Here is a 25138-nt window from a genome sequence, read left to right on the forward strand (position 1 = left end):
AACTACAAAACTATGGGTGAGGATCAGGGGGGCACTGGGCCCAGTCACAGTCTGATTGGCCCCTTAAGCACGGGCTTGTCACTATTCTATGTACAGACAAGTAAATGTCACAAAATGTGGCACTTCAGTATTTAATTAGTATTTATGTTATTAAAAAAAGGCTGTTACATATATGTTTTCTAGGCACATGAGTTTAAAATGAAATAAATCTGAAATTCTAAACGGTTATTTTAAAACCCACAAGTGATTTTATTATTATTATTATTTTATAAACTGTATTACAGGCTCAAGGCCCACATGATAAAAAAACAATACATTACATAGAAATATACAAGGACAGAAGGGCTAAAAATGGCACTCATACCAGTGTTCCCAGATCTCAGATGTGTACTTGACAGAGCTGCGGCCAGTGTCTGTCATCAGATCAATTGTTAAATTTGTAAAGCGGTCCAGCCGACTCATAAACTTAAAAGTTAGGTTCCTCAGCAAGGCCATGAAGGTGGTTAGACCCATACTACAATGGCATATTGATTGTTCACTAGCGCTTTAACAGGGAACAATTTGCAGAATATATTCAATATGCAAACAAGGAAGTACTTTACTGAAGAAGGAATTGTGTTTGGATTGTGAACATTGGTGCATTGGTGTAAAATGTGGCCTCTTTATTGCCCTGGATCTAGAAAAAATCTTATATCTGCCCCAAAACAAAACTTAAAGTTAAGTGATGTTTACTCTTTTGGAAACTACTTTTTGATGTGGCAGCATAATAACTGATGTTATGAATTAAACTGTGTAGGTCTCATAGTTGTTGTATATCTGTTTCCAAACATAATTTCCAATGTATGTTTCAGTCAATAAGGTTCCCACACCTTAGAAAATGTTGTAAAATAACATAAAAATATTTCATCCTGATGGGGCCCGGTGGTGTGAGAGGGGTCAGCGGTGAAGAGCGAACGTTCATACCTGGTGAGAGAAAAAAGAAAACACCACCTCCGGGCGAGAGAAGTGCAGGGAGAAGGTCTGAGGGAGGGAAAGATGGAGGGAGGACTTGGGAGGAGGAGGAGCAGGAAGTAGGTTGAGAAGAGATCTGTTTGACCCTGGACAGCAGCTTTCTTTATATCTACAAATGTCTCTTCATCTTAATTCCACATAATTCCTCTGACTCCGCGACCTTGCTTTAAAAAATTAAAATAAATATTGATTTTTGTGAAGACCGGTCAATGTGAACACGTTCCAGGGGTCTCGGGGGGGCACCGTTGAGCCATTTTGCGACGCAAATTCCTTCAGAATACATACATTTTCACCACTTTCTAACTTTCTGAAAATTTTGGTAAGAATTTGAGCATGGTAAAGCCCTCAAAAAGCCAATTCATTTGCCTGAATAATAATAATAATAATAATAATAATGAAAACCCTGGTACAAGTACTTCAAAGTAAAAATGTGGAATATGGCCAAAATGGCCACTAAATGCAAAGTAGCAGGCTTCCTGTTGTGTTTTTCCAATTGCACCTAAAGACTTTTTTGTTTGTCTGGTCATGATACACATGTATATCGATTTTTGTGAAGACCGGTCAATGTGAACACCTTCCGGAGGGTCTCGGGGGGGCACCGTTGAGCCATTTTGCGACACCCATTGAAAATTCCTCCAGAATACATAAATTTTCACCACTTTCTAACTTTCTGCAAATTTTGGTAAGAATTTGAGCGTGGTAAAGCCCTCAAAAAGCCAATTCATTTGCCTGAATAATAATAATAATAATAATAATGAAAACCCTGGTACAAGTACATCAAAGTAAAAATGTGGAATATGGCCAAAATGGCCACTAAATGCAAAGTAGCAGGCTTCCTGTTGTGTTTTTCCAATTGCACCTAAAGACTTTTTTGTTTGTCTGGTCATGATACACCTGTATACTGATTTTTGTGAAGACCGGTCAATGTGAACATGTTCCAGGGGTCTCGGGGGGGGCACCGTTGAGCCATTTTGCGACACCCATTGAAAATTCCTTCAGAATACGTACATTTTCACGACTTTCTAACTTTCTGCAAATTTTGGTAAGAATTTGAGCATGGTAAAGCCCTCAAAAAGCCAATTCATTTGCCTGAATAATAATAATAATAATAAAAATAAATATATACAGGAGCAGTATCAAATGTGATTCAACTTGTAACAAGAATAATATAAAATTTTTAGGGCTGCAAAGCAGCACTGGGTGGGCCCGAGCACATCCATTTTGAAGCGTTGCATGCTTTTTGTCTGAAAAAACTAAAATAACCAGTTCTGAGAGAGAGAGACGTAACCTTTGCAAAACATAAAGTTTCCTTTGATCTAGGAAGACTGAAATCAAAGGATTCATGGTCCATGTATGTCCGCGTTACAGAACATCGTGTTTTAATGGCGTGTAATCAAACTTTGACGCCACGCCACGGTCACACCGTGTGATTAAAAAAAAATCCGTCAGTCAGTTTTTATCTCCATCTTGTTGTGATGACACTCATCTCAATTTGAAGTTGATCCGATGAAAACCCTGGTACAAGTGTATCAAAGAAAAAATGTGGAATATGGCCAAAATGGCCACTAAATGCAAAATAGCAGGCTTCCTGTTGTGTTTTTCCAATTGCACCAAGAGACTTTTTTGTTTGTCTGGTCATGATACACCTGTATATCGATTTTTGTGAAGATAGGTCAATGGGAACACCTTCCGGGGGTCTCGGGCTGTCTCGGGGGGCACCGTTGAGCCATTTTGCGACGCCCATTGAAAATTCCTTCAGAATACGTAAATTTTCACCACTTTCTAACTTTCTGCAAATTTTGGTAAGAAGTTGAGCATGTTAAAGCCCTCAAAAAGCCAATTCATTTGCCTGAATAATAATAATAATAATAATCATTACAATTTCAATAGGGTCTCACCAGACACCTTTGATGTCTGTGCTCGGGCCCTAATAAGAGATATTCACTGCAACAACTGTTCCACTGTGTAGTGCGTTACGTCAGAACACACTATTCACTAGTTTTACTTGGAATCAGGAGCTTGGACAACAGATTTTTCACATTATCCATCCTTGGTATGGACCAGGTCAGCAAATACCTCCAGACATAACTAGGTTGCTACATAATCGCTGACAGCGAATTCTCAGTTCTCACATGTCAAGTGTACCTCTGATGCTCCATGCGAGTATAGCAGTAGAGGAGGATGCGTAGTCCGAGTGAAGAGTGCGTGTTTGGCCTTCTGACCCTGACATTCATCTTTCTAAATCAGCCCCACTGACACTGCAGTAAAGAATTCCCTCTCATTTCCGTGGTGCCCTGCCACAGTTCAGTGAGGAACATGCATCAGCCACCAGCAGGCTGGGAGTGGATGCCCTGAGGTTTGCTGTGTGCGGTCTTTACTTTGTTGGACATGCGTACATCCATTTATGTCCACCTCTGTAATACATTCTACCCAGACTGCAGTTGCTAAATAGCAGGTATTGGCTTGAATTCCTAAGGGGTTCCCAGGCCAGGTAGCCTGTCGATAAATTATAGATCAATAATAGCTAAACAGTATCATTTGAATTATCTGTATCGAATATCCAGTATGTGTGGCTCACAGCTTTGTTTGAATACAGAGAAGAGTTTGAAAAATCTGCCATTTTTGACAGAATATTATCCAGAGGTAGATTATTGCAGAGCAGAACATTTCCTCTTAGTTGAAACACAGTGGAGCTGTCCTGATTTAGTTTTGGTTTTCTTGCCTGTCATAACTCTCTCACTTGGAAACAGACTATATGACGAAGCGGATGATTAAGGCATCACGGTCAGTCACACACAGTTTTTATCATTTTGAATGTTTGGATTTAGTCACACATTTTTATGAGGAAGCTAGTCCTGTCAAAGCCGAAAAATGCACTCTATGTTCATTTCAAAATAATGACACATATTACAGTTTTGCCATTCCACCATTTACATATACATTCATACAGGGCATCTTTGTGCAGCACATTCTCAATCGTACACTCATACCCTGCTGGCACAGATGTCAGGGGCAAGTTGGGGTTCAGTGTCTTGCCCAAGGACACTTCAGTGTGCTGAATGGTGGATCGAACCGCCGACCTTCTGTATAGTGCACAACCTGCACTCAGCCACAGCCGTTCATTAATCACACTAACCTTTTCATTTTGCTTCTTTGAAACAGAAACAGTTCCATTGAGAATGATGCTTTCAAGTTATTTTTTATTAATATTTGAATTATTACTTGCCAATCCACAGAGAACTCCACACTACTAAGCTTTGTGCATCTTTCCAGGCTCAGTCAGCTCATTAATTCGGTGCAAACTCTGCACTAATCAGTCTTATTTCCAGCCACAGCAGCAGGGTTAGGGTTGGGGTCCAGGGTTAGGGCAGGCAGCTGTTTCCAGTGTAAATGTCTCTAAAAACCCACTGTTCACATACCTTCTCAGCAGTAAACAGCAGTCAGAGAGCAGCTGGTGAACATGCTGGAGTCAACCAGTTTTATTTGTTTATCACTTTAGAGCTCCACCTTGTCATTCTTTACGCACCCTTTCTGGATAAATTCATACTTTTCATGGCGCTAACTCCGTAAAATGTATGTATAAGCCACGTATAAATTATATTAAAGGCTTCAGAGCACCATTGTTTCAGCTCACATGTGTCTCTTTTTTTAAAGATACACTTTTTTTGCATTGTTGTGTTGCAGATGCTCTGGGATCATTTAATAGGATATTTCCTGTATATTAAAACTTTGTATTTAATAACTTGACTGAGCCACCTCATGGGGATTAGACTATGTTTGAATGTAGAATTTCCAAAGTATTACTATTTTGCATTAAATCTCTAACCTTGTGACTCCCGACAAAATGACCCTAAGCTCAGCAGCAGAGTGAGCAGTGCCAGAGGGGGGGCTTTCAGGCTTAATTTCAAAGCACTCCACAGATGCTGCATTGTACTCCTATAATATTATTGGGCTCAAAATGAACAGCTTAAATAAAATAAAACCATTTGAAATCGATACAGCAGAACCTAAGCTATTGTTTTACTTTTGTCAAAACCTGGCACTTACACCATTCATATTGCAGCTCAAACATTAACAGATGTGTTTTGCAAGTCGGGGAGGGGACCATTTTTTATTCACTTTAAATCACCACGCTTATTAGATCTGTACTTCGTTTAACCAATAGGTAGAATCCCATGACCTACTGTATGTATGCAGTGTTATTTTTAATATATTTTTTAATTAGCATGGCTTTAAGACAGGCAAGGGGTTTATTGTAATGATGCTGTAATGGAGTCTGTTTTAAATAAATCACAATACATATCGAATGTGTAACTAAGTATCGTTAGAGTATTAAATTGGGGGATAAGTTTTGTTGGCAGGAGCCTTGAGCAGAGATGAAAATCAGCCGACAGAGGATCTTTGTAACTACCAGACTTTTCTTTTTCAAACTTTAAGTCTTCACATCCTGCCGACACTAACTCAAATGATATTGAGGCCATTCATCAGACTTCACAGTGCTCTCTCTGGAGACACAAACACAGCCCTGACACCAGGAAATGTGTTCCCCTTTTAGCTTTGGCCTTTAAGATCTATCTGTAACTGAACTCGGCGAGTTAATTTCCCACATCTTTGAAATTGTCCTCTCCTAATAAGGAAGGTAGTCATCCTGCACATTTAACTGCGGTGACCGTCTCACACAAGCACGTTAACGAAAAATGCAAAATCCACACATTGGAAACACAACCAAAGTGGAAGTGAGTTTTCATGGATGTTGACAATTAAACAAGCAGGGTTATTTACTGTCTTCAAGTCCTGGATGTAAGAGTCAAGTGTCCAGCTGTTTTAAATGAGATGCTTGTCTATTTGAGGTGTTACGGTACAGGTGCTTGGAGCATCCAAAAAGCAAGAACACAATTGTACCGTAATACCTCAAATAGACAAGCATCTAATTTTAAGTGGCAACTGATTCGACTGGGTTTTCACAAATGACAGCTAACTTGGCAGCAGTGCTCATTTCATGGGCAACATCTGTGGCCGCTCACTTCCGTTGTGTTTGCTTCTCAGTTGTGTGTTTTTTGTTGTTGTATTGTGCATTTGCAGACGTGTTGTGACTTTTGCATTCGCGCTTTCCATTAATGTGATCGTGTGAGATGTCTAAACTTCTGTATTTAACACTCTCACCTCCTTTTTCAACACACTGCACTCACTGTAGTTGAGCACACAATTGGGGTTTCTGCTTTGTTTCGTTTTTTTTTGCTCCAACATGTTTTTTTTCCCTGTGAAATTTAAAATTGCATGTGATCCAGAAAAAATAGATGAAATTCCAACACGATTAAAATGTCATTAACTGTAATGAATCACACAGTGTTATTACTTCATTATAATAAAAATGATTAACCATCATAAAACTGTATATTAGAATATAAACACACAGGATCTGCAGTAGACCTTTGTTCCTACCACTGCTAGCATTGATATTATGGCCCTTTTGTTAAAGTTGAGTCACCTGTGTTTCCCAGTAAAAGGGGGCAGTGTATTGTTTCTGTGCTGTAATTGTCCTGCTCAGTCGTCACCTTGATGGCAGATCTTGGTCTTTGTTTTGCAGCCCTTCTAAAGGCTGCCTGCTCCAATAGGCTCTCATTAATCTTCCTTACAACATTCATTAAAGCTGCCACCTCTACACCCATGCTCGCACTCGGGGTTCCTATCTCCTCCCTAATGCCCATCTCCTCGACCTTTGTCTCTGCCCAGCATGCCTTCTATAATCTGTCACCCTGAACCCCACGTACATCCCTCCCTTCTCCTTCTGGATCTTTCCTCTTTATTTCATCCCACCTCCTGTCCTCTTTTCTACCTAATGTCTAGTGGCCCGAAAAATCCAAAATCATAAGAGCGGAGTGTTAAATTCAATTTCCGCCTTCTCCCATGCCACTTGTATGCCATTTGTGAGGTGTGCACTCCAAGTTTGCTGATGACTCAGACATAAAAGCCTGTTCTTTGCGAGGATTGTGTTTCTTCTGGCTCGGTGTTGAACTAGTTAAGCCTGAAGTGTCTAATACGATCTTCTCTGATGATCTGCTGATGATCTGCAAACTGCACAGAACTGCAGGTCATCAGCACATCGTGACTCAATTGCCTTCTTGTCTGCAACTAAACCACCATAGCAACAAGTGTCAAAAATAGATTTGTTTTTAAAGCTGCTATCCTAAAATATCATGACTGTGATATTGAGTGTTGCTGTGGTCAGTATCTGACTGTTGTACATCACATGTGCCGACACAGGCCTATGTTTACAGCTATGAAGTAACAGTCGCTCCTCTCCTTGAAACGTGTGCTTGGCTTTCTGTAGCGGCTTTGTAAATCAGAAAACACAATTGTTACTGTTTAGGTATCTTTTCTGTTTCAAATCAATGCTGTTGCCATAGCTACAGCACATGTGTAGTTGCCATGTAAGTAGCCCTGTGACCTACGCTGTAGCTCGACATGCCCTTATCTAGACATTTAACTAGGCGTCATGGCGATGCAGACCAACTGTGATTGGTCAGCTTGTTGTCCATGAAAATTCACCCGCCTTCTGCCTCCATCAGTTCGGTGTTCATGCACATCATCTACTGGCGTCGTCCCTCTTTTCTGCATTGCAGCGACTTCAGAACATTTATTAGCTCCAACTGAAGTGATGTGTTTTGTGTAACTTGTGTTTTGATGGTGTAACTGCAAAGTGCAGGCCACTTGCATAGGCTCTGCATTGATCCTCTGCAGCAGCATTAGCCAGGCTTTAGTCTGCGGAATCATTTGACACCTTCGAGTAAGGATCAAAGGAAACTTTAGGCTTTCTTCTCTGCTGCTTTGTTTCTCAGTCAGCCGTCAGTGAACAACGTAAGAACAGACACGCTCCTATTTTGATCAAATCAATCCGTCCACACAGGGTACATAATGGCTCAAAGGACATTTTTATTGTTGGACATTTATTTATTTTATGTTTCGGGCTCTGGTCTACAACTCACTATCGTACCTGTACTACTTCTGTGTGGACACACACAGAGCCCCAGACAGTACTTTAACAAGTGCAGCGCAAGTAGAGGAGAATGAAAAGAATGTCATTGATGAAATGGTATGCCCTGAAAGGAAAGAAAAATTTGAAAACCAAGCCAATAAGCCTAAAACCTTAAGGACACAAGTAACGTCAGAATGAATGAATATTGACTTATATCTAAATATTTGCTAAATAAAAAAGAAAGTTGAGTGAATAAAGTTTAAGTGGGAACAAGCTGTGATGATGTGTTTGCTGTATTTCAGGTCAGCAGGTTCTGGGTCTGGTGGAGAACCAGAGTGACTGGTACCTTGGGAACCTGTGGAAAAACCATCGGCCATGGCCGGCTCTGGGCAGAGGCTTCAACACCGGTAAGTTCCTGATGACATGGCGCTGGCATAGAGACATTAATAGTCTGTTTGTGCTCATTGCTGCTGGAGTCATTGTTCTTCCTGTGTAGACACTCTAGTGTGTCGTAACACATCTGGTCTATTTTTACCAGAGCAGCTGTCAGCTTCCAAGTGTGAAACTCACTTGTAAATGTGTACAAATGCTGAAAGTTGATATGCATGTAGCTTGTTAATGAATTTAATACAGATGTGATGAATAATATCTTGTTATCACACTTTATGAAATAACACAGTGAAATAACTCTCATAATCCTCTGAGAAGAAGCTTTAAAAAACAGCGAAAACTCCCGGAGTTGTTGTTGTCCAAAAGCAAAACTAAAAAACTAAAATTCTGGACTTCCATATTTAACAAAAATATATAGCTTTCCTTTATTTATTTATTTTCTTTAGGTCCATACAAACAATGGAAACAGTCTCATATATCTAACAGTAAAAATCGGTATACCTGCAAACCCGTATAAAAGTGGTAACGACTTAAACATTGTATAAGGATGAATATAAGACAGATTCAAAAATAAAAGAATAATATACTAAATTAGAAACCAAAATTACAGAATAGAACAAGGATTTAGGTGTGTGCCTTTGTAATGCATCTTTACAAAGAGAAAATTGGTACAATTTTCTTTCCATCAGAAGTTATGAACCAAAATCACCACTTGATTGTGTCATTTTATTGTAACTTAAATTTAGCCTAATGCTAGAGCATGGAAAAGCCATTAAAAGCACATATACCTACAAATACGATTAAAATGCTCTTTAATTCAGCTGCATGTTGTATACATAAAAATATACATGCTTCTCTCCACTATTGATAGTAATAGCTACAGAATACAACTGACAAAATGAACTTAAAAGTTAAAACTTTGTAGCATATATTGAATGTTGGAGACAGCGTGCAGCTCGAGTGAGGCTCTTGAGTGCTTTTCTGGTTTGTACTGAAGAAGCACTGTTTGGCCACTGTGTCAATAAACAGTTCCTTGAGTGACTATCACAAACACTTTACAATATGTGTTTCTATAAGATTACGTAAACTTTGTTTGATACTTTTACACATATTTCCCACTAAAAACTGTGACAGTTGTCATGCTTTATATCTGTATTATGGGTAAGCTCACACGGTGATTGTGTTGGTGTGTTACACCATCCGAGATAATTTGAGGGAAACTTAAGCTCAAAGAACTCAGTCTCCCTGTTCTAAATAAATAACAGTGAGTGTGCAGTGAAGCAGGACACAGTCATGATGGAATTTGCCGGCATCCAACCGGGTTGTTAAAAGTTGTATGAAAACACATTTTCAGTAAGGTGCAGGGTATAATTCACAGAGCCTCAGAGCTTCTGATAGTGCAATGGATTGGATTCCATTACATATTATATTATATTATATTGAATATAACCCAGAACAAACAGTGTGGCCCACTGCGTTGTGAATTTCAGTGGGTGCAGTGTAAAACTCCCCTGGACACGTCCGTGCTGTAAAGGTTCAGTGCTCCGCTCTTCAGCCTCCCGTGAGTGTGACTGAAAAGCAAATCTCAGGGACAGAAAGGCGCGTGTTGCTTTTAGGCAGAACAGCAATTTGACAGGAGAACCTCCACTTCAGCTGCGGTTGGTCGGCTTTGTGGCAGTGACCGTAGCAACATACGGGGGCAACGGCAGGGTGTGAAACATAGTTAGGTTGCACCGATGCCCAAAAATGATTCACGAGTCTGTCTTCAGAACACTGGCTGCTGGATGTTATTCGAGACGACTGGGGAAAAAAGATTTGTCAGCGAAGGAACTTAGAAGATTTTGTTTTTGAATCTTCCTGTTTGTGGCAGGTGCAGGAGGGGGGGTGGGGGGGTGGGAGGGGGAGTCGAGCGGTGAAAAGCACATGAGCCTCTGAGAATAATTTGTGTTTCCAGGAGGATTTGAACATGTTTACTCCACCCAGTGCCAGTCTGTCGGCAAGCTTAAAATCGACAGCTTTATCTCAGAAAATATAAGACTGTGATTCAGAGCCTCATGATGGGAATTTATCACCTTTACCAGGCAGCAAGATACTAATCTCTCTGTTTCTTAAGCTACCGTATCTCTGTCTGCTTGTGTGTGTGTCTGTGTGTGTGTGTTTGCATAATGTTTATGCGTGCTTCCAGGGGTGATTTTGCTTCTCCTGGATCGGCTACGGAAGCTCAGATGGGAGCAGATGTGGAGGCTGACTGCAGAGAGAGAACTTATGAGCATGTTATCCACCTCGCTGGCAGACCAGGTAAAAATCCTCACACCTCACATGGGCGAATTTGTCACCTTTTGGCAGAAGTTGCTGTTTCACACGCACAAATCACAACAACGCCTGTACCGGAGCCAGCTCTGGCAGACAAGTTAGACTCGGATAACCTGTGCTGTTTATTCATCTTTGTTCATTAAATCACACAAATGGGGATAACAACAGTAATTTTAAGATGGTTTGTTCTTGTAGGTGTTGCTTTCAGTTGTTACATGTGTAAGGGACGGATAGATTTTAATTTAGTGTCTTTATTCATCCAAAATAAAACAATATATAAAATGTATAACAAAGCCCTAAGTCTTGAGAACACCACTGCTGTGCAACAGCAATGTGGATGCTAATTTTAACATACCTGTCATTGTCTGGAAGCCACACATGCTTACAATTACCAAGCTAGCAGTTAGGTAATGTCATACAGTAAATGCTGGAATATACGTTTTCCTCAGATGTGTTCTAAAATTACAATACTTAATTTACATCATCCAACAAAAGATGAACTTCCATGGTCCCCGCCATGTTTCAAAAGGTTAACAACCCTTTCAATTATTATTTAGTTTTTGCAGACAGAAATGATGCACATGTTTATTTACATATAGAGCAAGGAAGTGACATCTGATCACATGTGGAGACATAGGCTGTGTCCCAAAGTCACTCACTTATCGCCATATGGTCCGCCATACAGTGAGTTCGCCAGTTTGTAGTGGTGTCCGAATATTAAGTGAAACGTTTTATTCCCTATATAATGCAATCATTATTTTACATAATACATCATGAATAATGGTGTATAACGGAGGGTCACTTACCGAGCAATATATACCAAGCTGCATCGCGCTCGCGGCAGAGAGATGAGAGGAAACAGCATGACCTGTCGACAAATGTAAATATGAGCACAGCAGCTCATCACAGCACAAACTGCAGCGAACAAGTTTATTTCTACATTTAAAGATGATCATTCAACATGGATTTTACCTAAAGGTATTAATGCTAATGTTACTATTTTGGGGTTTACCACCAGCTGACGTTGTTGTACATCATAATCCTGGGATAAATACCGGTGCAGAGAAAATGTACAGAATAGTGGCAGAAAGCTTTTTTTTTTTTTTCTGATGAGCTCACTTTATTGTGCTCAGAATAGAAGATCCCTTATGGTGAAGTCGGGGTTAGTTAATGACCGGGTGATTTCGGACACAGCCAAACCCTAATGACAGGTGTGAGCTGACATATGTAGAGCTGTCTACCTGTGATGGGGTCCCTCAAGGCAGATGTGAATTCCAGGTCTGAACAGGGCTTTAAAATATTTGTACTCCAGTAAATTGCTGGTGGAGGTTTATTTTGTGTTTTGAGAGGTACCTACAGCAATGTTAATTTAATCAATAAAAAAATCTAACATCTAATAATAAGTCATACCTTAGCTTGTGCAGTCTTCCTAACAAAGTAAAGGTCATAATCTGAAAGCTCAGCGAAGGGTTTCTATTATCGCAGAGCTCATCTTGATTACAGGTGCATTTATGATATTTTAATTCAACCTTCATTAAGCAAGGTCCTGCAAGGTATGCAGTTTGGAAAATGAGCAGGGCTTTGGAAATTGTTTCATCATTCCTTCTGCTGTATGAGCTCTTCCAATGGACTATCATCCCTCTTTATCACAGCCTTCATTATGTGGCTATAGAGGTTTTATGCCTCCCATTACGGGAGTGGAATGTGTCTTGTGAACCTTCAAAACCTCTAATTGCTAAAATGTGTCTCCATTGTAACACAAGTGCATCCACTCACAGCTACTTCAAGTGTGCAGCCTTACGGGTTGTAATGACAGATAAATTAAGAATAACACCTTGAACATCTGGAGAGATACAAAACACAGGGTCAGTAGTGTTAAACTGGCCTCACATCTGGGGAGAATAGTTTCATTTAATTCGAAGCCATCAATTTGGTGATCATTCTTCTCACCCCTAATGTCAGTGGGGATGACAAAGTTTTTCATCCATCAAAAGGTATTTTAATGGCCTCTAAAAGCTCACAGTACAATCTCATGCTATGCAGCCAAATACATAAAATATATATTTTTAATTCCAGAGATTGTAAAGTTTAAAACTATTCTATATATATATGAATACAACGAGACAGGAATGATGATAAAGTCAGAAAAAAAAAGACCGCAGAGTCATAAAAGAGTTACAAAGACAAACTGACCATAAGGAGACACAAAATAACTGGTAATAAACTTACCAAAGAAGAACATAATCGCTCGCCCTCAGTCCCATAACAACCACAGAGACACTTAACTGGACCACAAAGAGACTCTCAACCACCACAAAGAAGACACAGAGTGACTGCAAATGAGCACAGTTACCATGGTTACAGGTGTCATTCCCTTCCATTGTGAGGTCAGTAGAAAAGATACTGTTCACCGGCACGAAATGTCCACGTCACTCCGCTCTCAGGGAATGCAACTGTTGTCAGTAAATCAAGTAATCAATATACACCTTCTCTGTGCTGTCACTGCTCACTCAGCATTTGCACAGCGGTGTTGTCCGCCTCAGAGCAGCGAATCCTACAGAAGCAGGATTCATTTATCAAATACTGTTTCTAGTTTGAGAGAAGCTGATACCTCAGAATAGCATGTGATTTATTTCTGTAGGGAACATCCAGAGGAAGATTTAGGTGGGGGATTGTTCTTCAAAGAACCGGTAATAGCAGAAAACAAGACAGACAGAGACTAAATGTTCCTTCTTGGTGCAACAGGTCGACTTCTGAGCAAGACTTCAGATATTTTGGGCTGAAGGGGAAAAAAGGAGCTCTGATCATCCAGTGTGCTTCCATGTAGGCCGTCAACTAGATAAATAAAAGAAGTGATTTAAGATGCATTACCGCACTCTGCACGGAAATTATACAAAAGTACCATATCACAAGAATAATTTAAAACAATGATTATAATAAAGTATTAAAAACATGTTGGTCATACTCTCCTATAATTTGAGGAAAGCGTTTGTTAAAAATAAATAGTTTTTGACCGACATTGTTTTACTGTACTGGTTAAATTGGTCTATAGCCAAAACTCGATGCAAACATCCAAGTAAGATCAAATTCAGCTTCATGTGCACTTCAAATAAACCGTGGTGTTTGCTGTAGATGATGAAACATAGGGCAAAGCATGAGGCTCAGTGTGTGTTTTGTGTGTGTGTGTGCAGGACATCTTCAACGCTGTGATCAAACAGAACCCGTTCCTGGTTCACCAGCTGCCGTGCTTCTGGAACGTGCAGCTGTCCGATCACACGCGCTCTGAGAAGTGCTACAAGGATGTTTCAGACCTGAAGGTGAGGCCCTGCTGTCCCCGCCGTGAATCCACTCAGTCAGTTCAGACACAATAAACCCAATCTGAGTCAACCGACGTAGGCTCCAGGTATAAGCATGTCATTCACCCAGCATCCTCCTCCCCTGTGTCCCTGCTTCTGCCGTGTTAACCCTTTTCGGAAACGAAAACAAAACATGTTTTTTACCTTTTTATTTGTGGCGTTTTCTTTGAAGGGAAAGGAATAGACACTAAAGCATTGCTCCCTTAGAGCAAAGTGATTAGGGGTTCACCCAGACCAATCTCTAGTGTTGACCCAGCACTGTGGAGATAGATCCGGCCCCACAAGATTATAAAAGACCTGACCTGCATTAATCAGACTCTCAAGGCCCACACTCTGGTATTTGATTTTACTTTTAAACACTTTATGGATTTTGTAAACCTTGTAAAGAAACAAAGTTTTCTCCAGTCTTCAGGGGCAATTGAGGTGTAAGCACTCTGTGTAAGCACTCTGTGTAAGCACAGAAAGAAGTTAAGGTGGCAATTAATGTTTAACAAATGAAAGGAGATAAAGTGGCGTTTTAAGCATCTATGTCGATAACACATGAGAATCACCACTCACACATGAAGGGAACAATGTAGAGGTCTGGGATACAGAATATTGTAAACAATTGGTTCCAGAAGTGAATGTGTAGAATGCAGGAGAAATGTAAGTTGTAGACACCTGCAGGACTTTGACAATGCCTACATGACATAAACGGGAAGGCATCTGTGCACCCAATCAGTTGCTGTGAGTACCTACAAGGGGTTGAGGGATGTGCTGGAACAATCCTGATCCTTGGCGGCTCCATTTAGCGATTCATGGTGTGAATCGCTAAAAACGCGAAGCAACCTTTTTTGTGCAAAGAGATTACATACAATGCAAAAACGTGTATAAATATCAAGTCACTTGTGCAGGGCCAAGTAAATGATGCAACGAGACGGACGGAAAGACACGAAATTTGTCATTCAAATCATGAAACATCATGAAAGCCAATCATTGTTGAGATTGACACTCAGGAGAGACATGTCCTCACTGGCCCAAAAATTAGCCACTGGTCATTCTCAGGTAGCCCTCGAAATGTCAGTCCCCCAGACACAGCTCCTGGAGAAAACTTCCCTTTGCTGTGTTTTCCTTCCTGTTCGCCTTCAGTTGGTCTTTTGAAATCACACATGACAGCACTGCCTCCCCTCCGACGTTTCCACTACAGGTTTAAAGCAGCAATTGTAGTCGCTTTAGCCAGTAGTCCTTTGCAGCCAAACTCACGGAAGTAACGTGATGTGAACCTTTGCTTTTTTGTGTGAATGCGTTACAGAACTTGTAGGACACCATGTGACAGCAGGTCAGAGCCGCTTAGAAAGGACCAAACAGCATATTAAATAGTGGTGGTCATAATGATTTACTCATCATTGTATTATGTGGAAGTACCTGCAAATAACATTTTTAGACTGAGAGTGTTTCCTATGTTTAAATATTTAAAATGCTGAGCACGATGATATAAACACAACCCTCCTTTACTCTGTGGTTCTTCTAAACAGGTGATCCACTGGAACTCCCCCAAGAAGCTGCGGGTAAAGAACAAGCACGTAGAGTTTTTCCGGAACCTTTATCTGACCTTTCTGGAGTACGATGGCAACCTGCTGCGGCGAGAGCTGTTTGGCTGTCCCAGCGAGGCCGACCACAACAGTGAGAACGTAGGTGGAGCTGCTTCTCTAGTTCTGGTGGTGGGGTTTATTTAGTGATGAAGATAAGTACAGGTGGTGGGAAACTAGCATCCAGGCAGCTGCATCAGAGTATAAAAATATAGCTGTCAAATCGAACTATCACCGCACCCACTTGCTGAGCATTGTTGAATCCCAGATGTATCAAGGAATAAGGGAATTTCTTTGTGCTGTTTATTGGTATAGGATTTAGTTTTTAAGAATTTGAACAGCTTTAATAATTGGGCACTGGTTCTTGAGGCGATTTAGACTCCACAATATGGCCTGACATGGCATATGCTCATATTCATAACTTTCCATTGAGTTATTACTTGAAAAAGTTGTCAAGCTCTGAAGCTTAAAAAACACATCACTTTCCTGTCCATTGTTGCAGCTCCTCTATTCAGCCTCTGTCTGAAAAAATGTTTCGCTCTAAGACCCCCATTGCGATGAAGCCCAGTATGCTCTGATTGGCCAGCTCACCCACTCTATTGGGATTGGTCCCTCATTGCATGTAGGAAATGTGGACCTACACTCCACTGGCTTTGTTAAGGGACATCACGGTACTGCAGAAGTATCCGCTGGCCACCTGACAATGTGTTTCAGGAGCTTCATGGCAGTGTTTTCTGTGGAGGAGAGGAGCTCCCGTTATCTCAGACTTTAGACTTCTAAACTTTGAAGAACATTAACAAACACCAAAACCTATACAACACATTAAGGGGGAAAAACTAAAGGCCAAATACGTGTCCTTTGAAAGTCTAGGGTGATTTCATTACACGTGGACTGGTGAGAACTCACCAAAGATGTATTGAGAAAGAGTTTGAGATCTGATCACTGAGTTCGTCTGGGATGCTTTTGGCAGCATTATGTAAATGAATGTGCCATGATGAAGGACTGCCTTGACTGCTCAACTGACATCCCCTCTGTATAAGAGGAAGTGTATGTTCTCATTCACATTCTCATGTCGTGTAAGCTGTGTCTGAAATGTTAACCCATAGAGATATATGGCAATCATCAGCTTGGTTAGCCTGGAACACATTGAGGAATAGACCCAGTTTGTATTGTTTTGATTTCTTCTTCTGTTAATGTCCAGCAGACAAGGCCAGGGTATTGCCTCCTCCTTATGGTCAAAAGGAACTTAAAAGTTCTGTAACAGCCACGTTGGTGAAGACAGCTGCTGTTCCTTCAGCTCGTCCTAAGCTGCCCTGACAAAAGAACAGCTGGCTCTGAAGACAGCAACAGTCCTGCCGCTGTCAGTCAGTCAGTGTGGACTGAACAGATGCTAACTCATGTGTAACGCTGACAACCTACATCTGCTGCAACAGTGAGGTTTGCTCTAATGCGTCCAGGTTAAGGGGAGATGTCTACACAGAGCTCTAAGTATGAACACCATGAGTGTCTAGAGAGGGAACAGGCAGGTAGTGTGAGTTGTCCATTCAGAACAGGTTAAGGAGAAATGTTAAGTGCAATCTGCAGACTCTGTTGTATGTTTTTAAAATACAGGTTGATCATTCTCTGCACCTCCTCAGTCCCTGACCTGCTAAAGGTAACACATGGCCAGGAGTTAGGTTTTTACAGGACAAGACTCAATGGGGTGTCAAAATTATTCAAGTGTCAGCTCTGTGGTCAGTTAATCAAATTATAGATTTCCATCGTGATGTGCCAGGATTTTTTTTTTTCTCGCCAACAGTCAATTCCAATGTGTCCTTAACTCAGGAAATTGTTTGCCCACTCAATTTTTCAGAGTTTGAGCAGCGATTTAAATCCCATTAACGTGATTATTAGACTAATGAAGTCACAGAGGGATTGGCTCTGCCGGCACATTGCAGACCGGGCTCCTTCAGGGCCTCAGTGCCACTGGAGCCCAGTCACTCTCCGCAGCTCGGCGAATCACACGCCGTTCACAGCAGAGCAACGCCACACACCAAGTCCTCCGCTGACAGCCTTTTTAAGCACTTCTGTCTAACTCTCCCCACAGCACCGCTCAACTGTGCTCTGCTGAGCTGCAGCGATTCCAGTGTGTTTGAGCTCATCTCCACTTAAATTAAAATCAAGTCAGATAGACCCGAACAGAATGCTGACATCCATAATACATTAGTTGATGTGTTGCTCTATTAACACATCCCTTTTGCAATCCTCCATCACTGTTTGTCTGGGACATTTCATCAGAAAGTCGAAAGTTGAGTTGAACACTGAATTTGATTATATCTACACATTATATGCATATTATTTGCATAACATTATTAATACCCTTAAAATGAACTTATGTAGGATTCGATTCCTACATCCTTAACAAGGAATGTACTTTAATTTAAAAAGGGAGGCTCTAGGAAACTAGGTGAGTATATATAGAGTAACTGATTATGGTGGTGACTTGCACCCATTTAAATTATGCTCAGTTGTCTCTCTGTGTACCAGGTGATTCAAACTGTGCATTCAGCTCCTCACATCCGCTCCTCACTCAGCAGGGAGTTTGACGTGCAGGCTTCCTAGTGAAACACTTAAATATAATAATAAAGAAAATAATGAGTCTACTAAATCAATAAGTAAAATGTGATTCATACGCCAGACCTCTCCAAGGGAAAGTGACCAATCAACCACCGCAACCAGCTCTGTATAAGCCTTTTGTAACTCTTTATATCACCTCACCAGACTTCCTAGCGACTCTCTTTTCAAAAAATAAGTCTATCCAAAAGTAAGACATCTATTTAATAGTTTCTGTCTTTATGTGGAATGCATATGAATACCTGTTCATTCAGGTATCCTAGAGATGAAGAACACTGATGATTTATCTTTGTCATGACCAAGCTTTGTTTATGTCTTGACCTGTAATGGGCCCAAGTTCATTTCTAGATTACATACAGTATATAAGATCTTCAATTAAAAATATCATCTGAGTGTGAGTGTGTGTGGGCTGTCTATTTCCAACTTTCATTCTGCTTGTCTAGGTCACACACCACATTAGTCTTGCTCTTCCATGCCATGTCAAATCAGATTAGGACATGGACATTTTTATCTCAAAGTTTTAGCACAGTGATTTAAACTGTTGGGGATATTTATGTTGTCAGTTCCAGCTGTTCAAAAACAAGCAACATAAATAGACCTACAGGTGGATATGATGCCATCTACAAACCTTCCTTATGTGGCAGCTTGTACCTGTAGTGAACAGTCTCAAGACTTAACTCCTTGAAAATGTGAGCTAAAATAGTGGGATTAGCCAAACAGCACACTGAAACATCATTAAGCCCGGTGCAGTTTTCTACTTGTGAAATGATTAATGACGTTTCTGTTTAAGCAGATTTTTTGTGCTTTTGATCAGGGTGCAGAATATACCCAGGCAGAGAGGCAGTGGCACTGCATGTTGCTGATGCAGCAAAAAGCATCTTCAGGGGCTTCCCCCTGGCCCATATACTGCCTCACTCCTGTCCCTATCCTTTTCTCCCTGCAGCTCCAGAAGACTCTGTCCGAGCTGGACGAAGACGATCCTTGCTACGAATTTCGCCGAGAGCGATTCACCGTCCACCGAACCCACCTGTACTTCCTCCACTATGAGTACGAACCCAGCTCTGACAATACTGACGTCACTCTTGTCGCTCAGCTCTCCATGGACAGGTAATGTCAGACTGCTCAAATAAGTGCTCTTAGTCATAAATATTCATATATCAGTACGACTTTTATAGAATATACCTAATCCTACCACCAGGTTTCATGGTTATCAGTTCAGCAGTTGTTCCGTAATCCTGCTAAGTAACAAACAAACAGACAAACCTAAAAGTAATTAAATAGTTTTAAACTGCCACAACAAGTTCACTTTCAGATTCTAGGCCACTTTGGACTAGTTTAGCAACTACTTGTTGTTTTATCATTATTGCAATGACGAAACATTTTCATCCACACCCCTGACTCGCTTTCTCTCCATAGTTGCTAACTTGCTATGGAGTTACCTCATGGATTTTGTAAGAATTGGAGCCTTCCACCATACCTTACTAACGACCAAGGATCTCTCAGGGACAGAGTTGAAATAGCATAAAGCTGGAGCATGGTTACAGTATCCCTAGCTCTTGTGTCTCTGTGTGTAGGAACCCTTTTGAAAAGAAAATGGGAAATATACAATGGATAAAACAGTACTTCAGGTCCAGGGGCTTCTCAGAGTCTGTAGCTCCCTCTTATCATTTGGGACACAAATACTTCCCCCACCTTCAAAGCTGACTGCTCACCCAGTTAGAGGAACTTGGGAAAGTTCATGCCTTTATATTCAATTTCAAGACTCATCACATAGCTAGTAGTCTGTGCAGTGAATGGGGGAGGCGATACAGATGACTGGGACGGAATTTGCTCTTCGTGGTGCTGCTTTTACCAGACATGCATCCATGAATAATAATCCTTTACAGCTGTTTCCATGCACATGCACACACATATGAAAGTGCCTCGGGCTCAAAGTGTTCACATGCAAGTATTCAGGTTTATATTTCATGTAAGGGGGGGTCATGTACAAAGCATAAAGGAGAATGGATGTCACTGTTCTACTAACTCCATGCTGAGACACAATAAGGCCTATTGACAAATCTCCGATATCTGAATAGAAATACAATGATGGGCTTTTAGTGAATTTGGAACAGGCCAATGTCAAATTTAATAAAGTGCTTTGTGTTATATGTGAAGGTGCAGAGACATTAATCTGCTATTTATATACAAATTGTGCTGTTTGTTGCATTGCTAACAGTGGGCAGGAGGATTAAAGGCAAATTTTGCAGGGAGCATTGTGTTTTTCTGCAAACATGCAATTCCTCTTAAATACATGTATTGAAGCAAAACATGTCCAAGTATCTTTTAAGTGAAGTCCTTGGGTCACTTTGTTATTTTTCCTCGCCGCACAATATGACAACTTACTCCATTTTGGCCCCTAAAGGATCAACAGTGATACATGGCCACTGGTCCCACAAAGACACCATGGGAATTTTCTTGGTATGGTAAAATTCCCATGATGCTTTTGTGACCTGTGGATCGGTCGTCATGCCACTGAATACATCAATAAGTAAGCACTGGATCTCAATCTCAGTCTTATGTCGGACTGAAGCACCTTATAATATGATGTGTATGATTTAGAATGGGACAGTTTCTTGCTCTATACTCTACGTTATCCAATAGTAAAGATAATGCCGGAGTTTTGAGACGACCAGCACTGAATCCATCAGATGTGTTTCATATTAAGGTCATTTCAATGCAATATCCTTAAATCTTGTCTTCAGTGTTTGTTTTTCTCATAAGAATGTTTTCTCACTTTTTCAAACTGCATATTTGCAATAACTCGATTCCTCATTGGGATCACTTAATCTAAATAATATAGAGAAAATGCATTGCTCATCTGTGGAAACTGTAACTTTCCTCACATTAAATCATGAAATCAACAGAATAAAATGCTTTTCATTCAAGTGAAGGGACGGACTAATAACTTTGGCTCTCCTTTCCAAATTATGTTCTGCTGAGGTTCAGTTTGATTGAAATTCGTTTGGCACATGTTCCTTTGAGGATGAGCACTTTTTATTACAGGCATCCCACAAGCATTTCTGATGTGCCACACAATGGAAAACCACAAAACACGATAATTATGTAATGTGAATTCGTTCATGCTCCCAGGGTGATAAACATTTATATTTAAATAGTTTTTTAAATCACCCACAGGACAAACATAATGAAGCCCCTATTTAATATTGTCAGTTTGTTGTGTCTTCTGCTCTGCAATATATTATTGTGGTGTATGTTTCATAAACATGGCTGCCTCTAGGGGCTGCTAGCTGACTATAGACTTTATCTTGTTTTAATGAGGCCCGTGGAGGGCCCGGAGCCACCGCGGGCCTATTGCAGATCCAAATCAGTGTCAGACACTGAGCAAATAACACAATCTCACCTTCCGATAGATAATAGATACCATATAAACTGTAGTTTGGAAAGAATTGATTAACAAAACATGGTTTTACAAATTATGCCGTAGACACTTCAGAATCTTAAATACAGAAAGATAGTATTGGTCTCAGTAAATACTTTAGATGTCTATTGAATATTAACATTGAGTGCCAGACTCACCAAAACAGTTATAAAATATTGGTTCTTCAACAAAAGCCAAGTATTCCTTGAAGGCAGGCTTTCTGAAAATGTCTTTAATGTAAGAAACATATAATAAATATCAGTACTCTGTTTTGCAAGTTTAACAAGCTTAGTAATTTATTATTCCCTTTTTTTCACAAAATAAATTAAATCAAAGAGTTTATTTCTAACACATACATTTTTTATATTGCCAATTTTGCAATTTGCAAAAGGCAAATTTGTGCATTCAAATGATTATTTGTTTTAATTAATGCACAGGCCTTTAAATTGAAGCTCAGTACATGTTAAAACAAACCAAGATCTGTCTATATAGTGTAGTGTATTGAACATTTATATATACCCTTGGTTGGTATTGGTTTTAACTTAATATCCTTTTAGCATCATTTTTCCCCAAGTTGTTTTGCACAAACATTATTATCTCACATCCTGACCCAAAAACAGAAATGGGAAGAACGTGACTCTGATCCATTGCATAGTGGAGGATAGGAATGCATTTTTTTGTGAAGTCACTTACCCTCTGTCCTGTCTGCTGCAGGCTCCAGATGTTGGAGGCCATCTGTAAACACTGGGAAGGCCCCATCAGCCTGGCCCTGTACCTGTCCGATGCCGAGGCCCAGCAGTTCCTGCGTTATGCTCAGGGCTCTGAAGTGCTGATGAGCCGAGGGAACGTAGGTTACCACATCGTCTACAAAGAGGGACAGTTCTACCCAGTCAACCTCCTGCGTAACGTGGCCATGCGGCAGGTCAACACACCCTACATGTTCCTTTCAGACATCGACTTCCTACCCATGTATGGCCTCTACGAATATCTCAGGTAAGAGGGAGAAGAAAACGTGTTGAACAATAGGTCATGATGGTATTCAAAATAGGTTTTTCTCATCGATGCACATTTATACAACTAAACATAAGGACTCCATGCTGGTGAAAGGTACGGCTGGAGGCATTTTGCTTTCGGTTTGGCCGTCTATGCATCCAATTCTCATCAGACTCATCTCAGGAATACTTTGAGGGAATTTTGTCAAGTTGTCTACTTGGACTCAAGGATGTAATGATTAGATATTTGGTGATAAAAGGTTCCAACAACACAAAGCACATTCGGTCATGACTTAAGAGTTCACTTGCAACTTCACTGGTTGGTGGAGGTGTACAACCGCAAAGCACTAGTTCTAGTTTTTTGAACTATTGGCCATGCAGTAAGATTACAATTTATTCATGTGTGTGTGTTAACAGGAAGTCAGTGGTGCAGCTGGACATGGCCAACAACAAGAAAGCTCTGGTGGTTCCAGCCTTTGAGACGCTGCGATATCGCCTGTCCTACCCCAAATCTAAGGCTGAGCTGCTGTCTCAGCTCGATATGGGTACACTCTTCACCTTCAGGTAAAACCACTTTTCTGTTTTTTTGTAGCCAACAATGCTCAAAATCATACAATTTTAGTTTCAACAGAACTGCAGCAGCTCTTTACATTCTTCCTAGTACGTAATAGGGGTTGCAAAAATCAGTGCTCAATAATATTGATTCATGTTTTTGCTTCATTCATTAACTCAAGTATTAATTTAACCCTCAGGGCCATACTGAGACAGACTCATTTGCACTTATGCTGAATTATCAATAGATAAAGCACAAAGAGCAAATTGTGTATAATAATTTAAAAGTGATGGACAGTAAGACATTTGGAATGCTACTGACAGCACATGCATGAAAAACAGGCAATTACAAAACAGGTTTTAATTAAATGCAATTTTAAGACATTTACTAGAGTACGATCATTGGAAGGTTGCTGTGTTCTACATTCTGGCAACTACCAAGGCACCTTATGGACCCAGGTTGTGCGGGAAGCCAAGGCGAGTCAAGCTGCAAAGGGATGCCTGGTTGGCAGATACCTGCTGTGGCGGTCATAGACCTGGCTGTGGGGCCAGTTCAGGGAAGTCTGGGCAGATTATCCAGCAGCTCGTGGAAGGAAAGCAGGGCTCACTCAGGCTGCTTTCAGCAGGGGAGTAGAGCTGCTGATTCGGGATATAATTTGATGGTAGAAGGAACACTTTGAGGAATTTCTAAAACCAACCAACGTGTCCTCTGTGGCGGAGGCAAATTTTGAAGACTCAGGGTTAGTCTTATGCATATCTCAGGCAAAGGTCTCTGAGGTAGTTAAGAAGTGCCTCTGTGGCAAAGCTCCAGGAGTGGATGAGATTTGCTCTGAGATGCTGAAGGCTCTGGACACTGTTGGCCTGCTTTGGCCGACACATCACTTCAGTGTTCTATGTAGGACTGGCAGACCAGGGCGGTGGTTCTCATTATAAAAAGCAGTCCTTTTTTTTGCCATCCAGAGTGAACACTCACTTCACGCTGCTCTATGGTGTGAAATAACTCCTAAGTCCTGTCTGCTTGATTACTTTAATCAGTCTGTGACAGGTAGTTGAACTTGATACAGTCTCATGGTTTTGTTTTATATCTACAGTTCGCTAAAATGTTGTTGTAAATTTACAATCTGTCATTAGCTCTCATTAACTCAGACTGCTCGCTTGTCCACTGCTTAAGTGCAGCACCCGTTCTAAACATGCCTGTTTTAAATGGGCTGTTTGCTACGCCTGTGGTAATGCTGGTTGTAGCTTTCTCTCTTCCCACGGAATCGTGAAGCTGCACCACCACCGCTGCATAAAGAGCTGGTCATCTGTTTATTCCAAAGTTTAGGGAATCTTGACTTGGTACATAGAACCCCAAACTGTAGAATAATTTGCCAGTGCAGTTATCGTGAACAGGTTGTGAACATGCTTATCAAATGAACTTTTTTCGAAATATGCAAGTCACATACAGACAGAGATTTCTGAAATTGTTAGATAGATTATGTGAATTTCTTTGTAAACCCATGCAATGTCTGCCAGTCCATTAAAACATTTTTATATTGGGGGTGGTTGTTACAATAGACACACAACTTTTCCCATCAAAAATCATTTGCTATGCCTTGTAAGGTAAAGTCTTCAAATAGAGTCTACATTTTTAAGAGTTCCCATGATATAAAGACAGGTTCATAACTGATATGGTACCTAACAATCTTAACAGCAAAGTTCACACCATCTCCAACAATAGTCAGAACCTTTCCTCTTCTCTCCTGCCAGGTATCATGTGTGGACCAAAGGCCACGCACCGACTAACTTTGCCAAATGGCGGACTGCCACCACGCCCTACAGGGTGCAGTGGGAGGCGGACTTCGAGCCCTACGTCATGGTAAGGCGGGACAGTCCCGAGTACGACCGCCGCTTTGTGGGCTTCGGCTGGAACAAGGTGGCTCACATCATGGAATTGGATGCGCAGG

General features: G+C 40.8%; 1 protein-coding gene across 1 annotated transcript in view; it reads left to right on the forward strand.

Annotated features, from left to right (window-relative positions):
• large1 (LARGE xylosyl- and glucuronyltransferase 1) overlaps window positions 1-25138 on the forward strand; it is a 126501-nt gene that overhangs the window by 97466 nt on the left and 3897 nt on the right. Inside the window, exons 8-15 of the mRNA XM_061077494.1 lie at window positions 8290-8394; window positions 10563-10675; window positions 13882-14007; window positions 15561-15716; window positions 19171-19334; window positions 22363-22641; window positions 23058-23204; window positions 24942-25137. Of these exons, the coding sequence (XP_060933477.1) occupies window positions 8290-8394; window positions 10563-10675; window positions 13882-14007; window positions 15561-15716; window positions 19171-19334; window positions 22363-22641; window positions 23058-23204; window positions 24942-25137 (1286 nt within the window). The remainder of the gene's footprint in view (window positions 1-8289; window positions 8395-10562; window positions 10676-13881; window positions 14008-15560; window positions 15717-19170; window positions 19335-22362; window positions 22642-23057; window positions 23205-24941; window position 25138) is intronic.

The sequence above is a fragment of the Limanda limanda genome, chromosome 1 (assembly GCF_963576545.1).
Source record: "Limanda limanda chromosome 1, fLimLim1.1, whole genome shotgun sequence".
In the NCBI taxonomy this organism is placed as follows: domain Eukaryota; kingdom Metazoa; phylum Chordata; class Actinopteri; order Pleuronectiformes; family Pleuronectidae; genus Limanda; species Limanda limanda.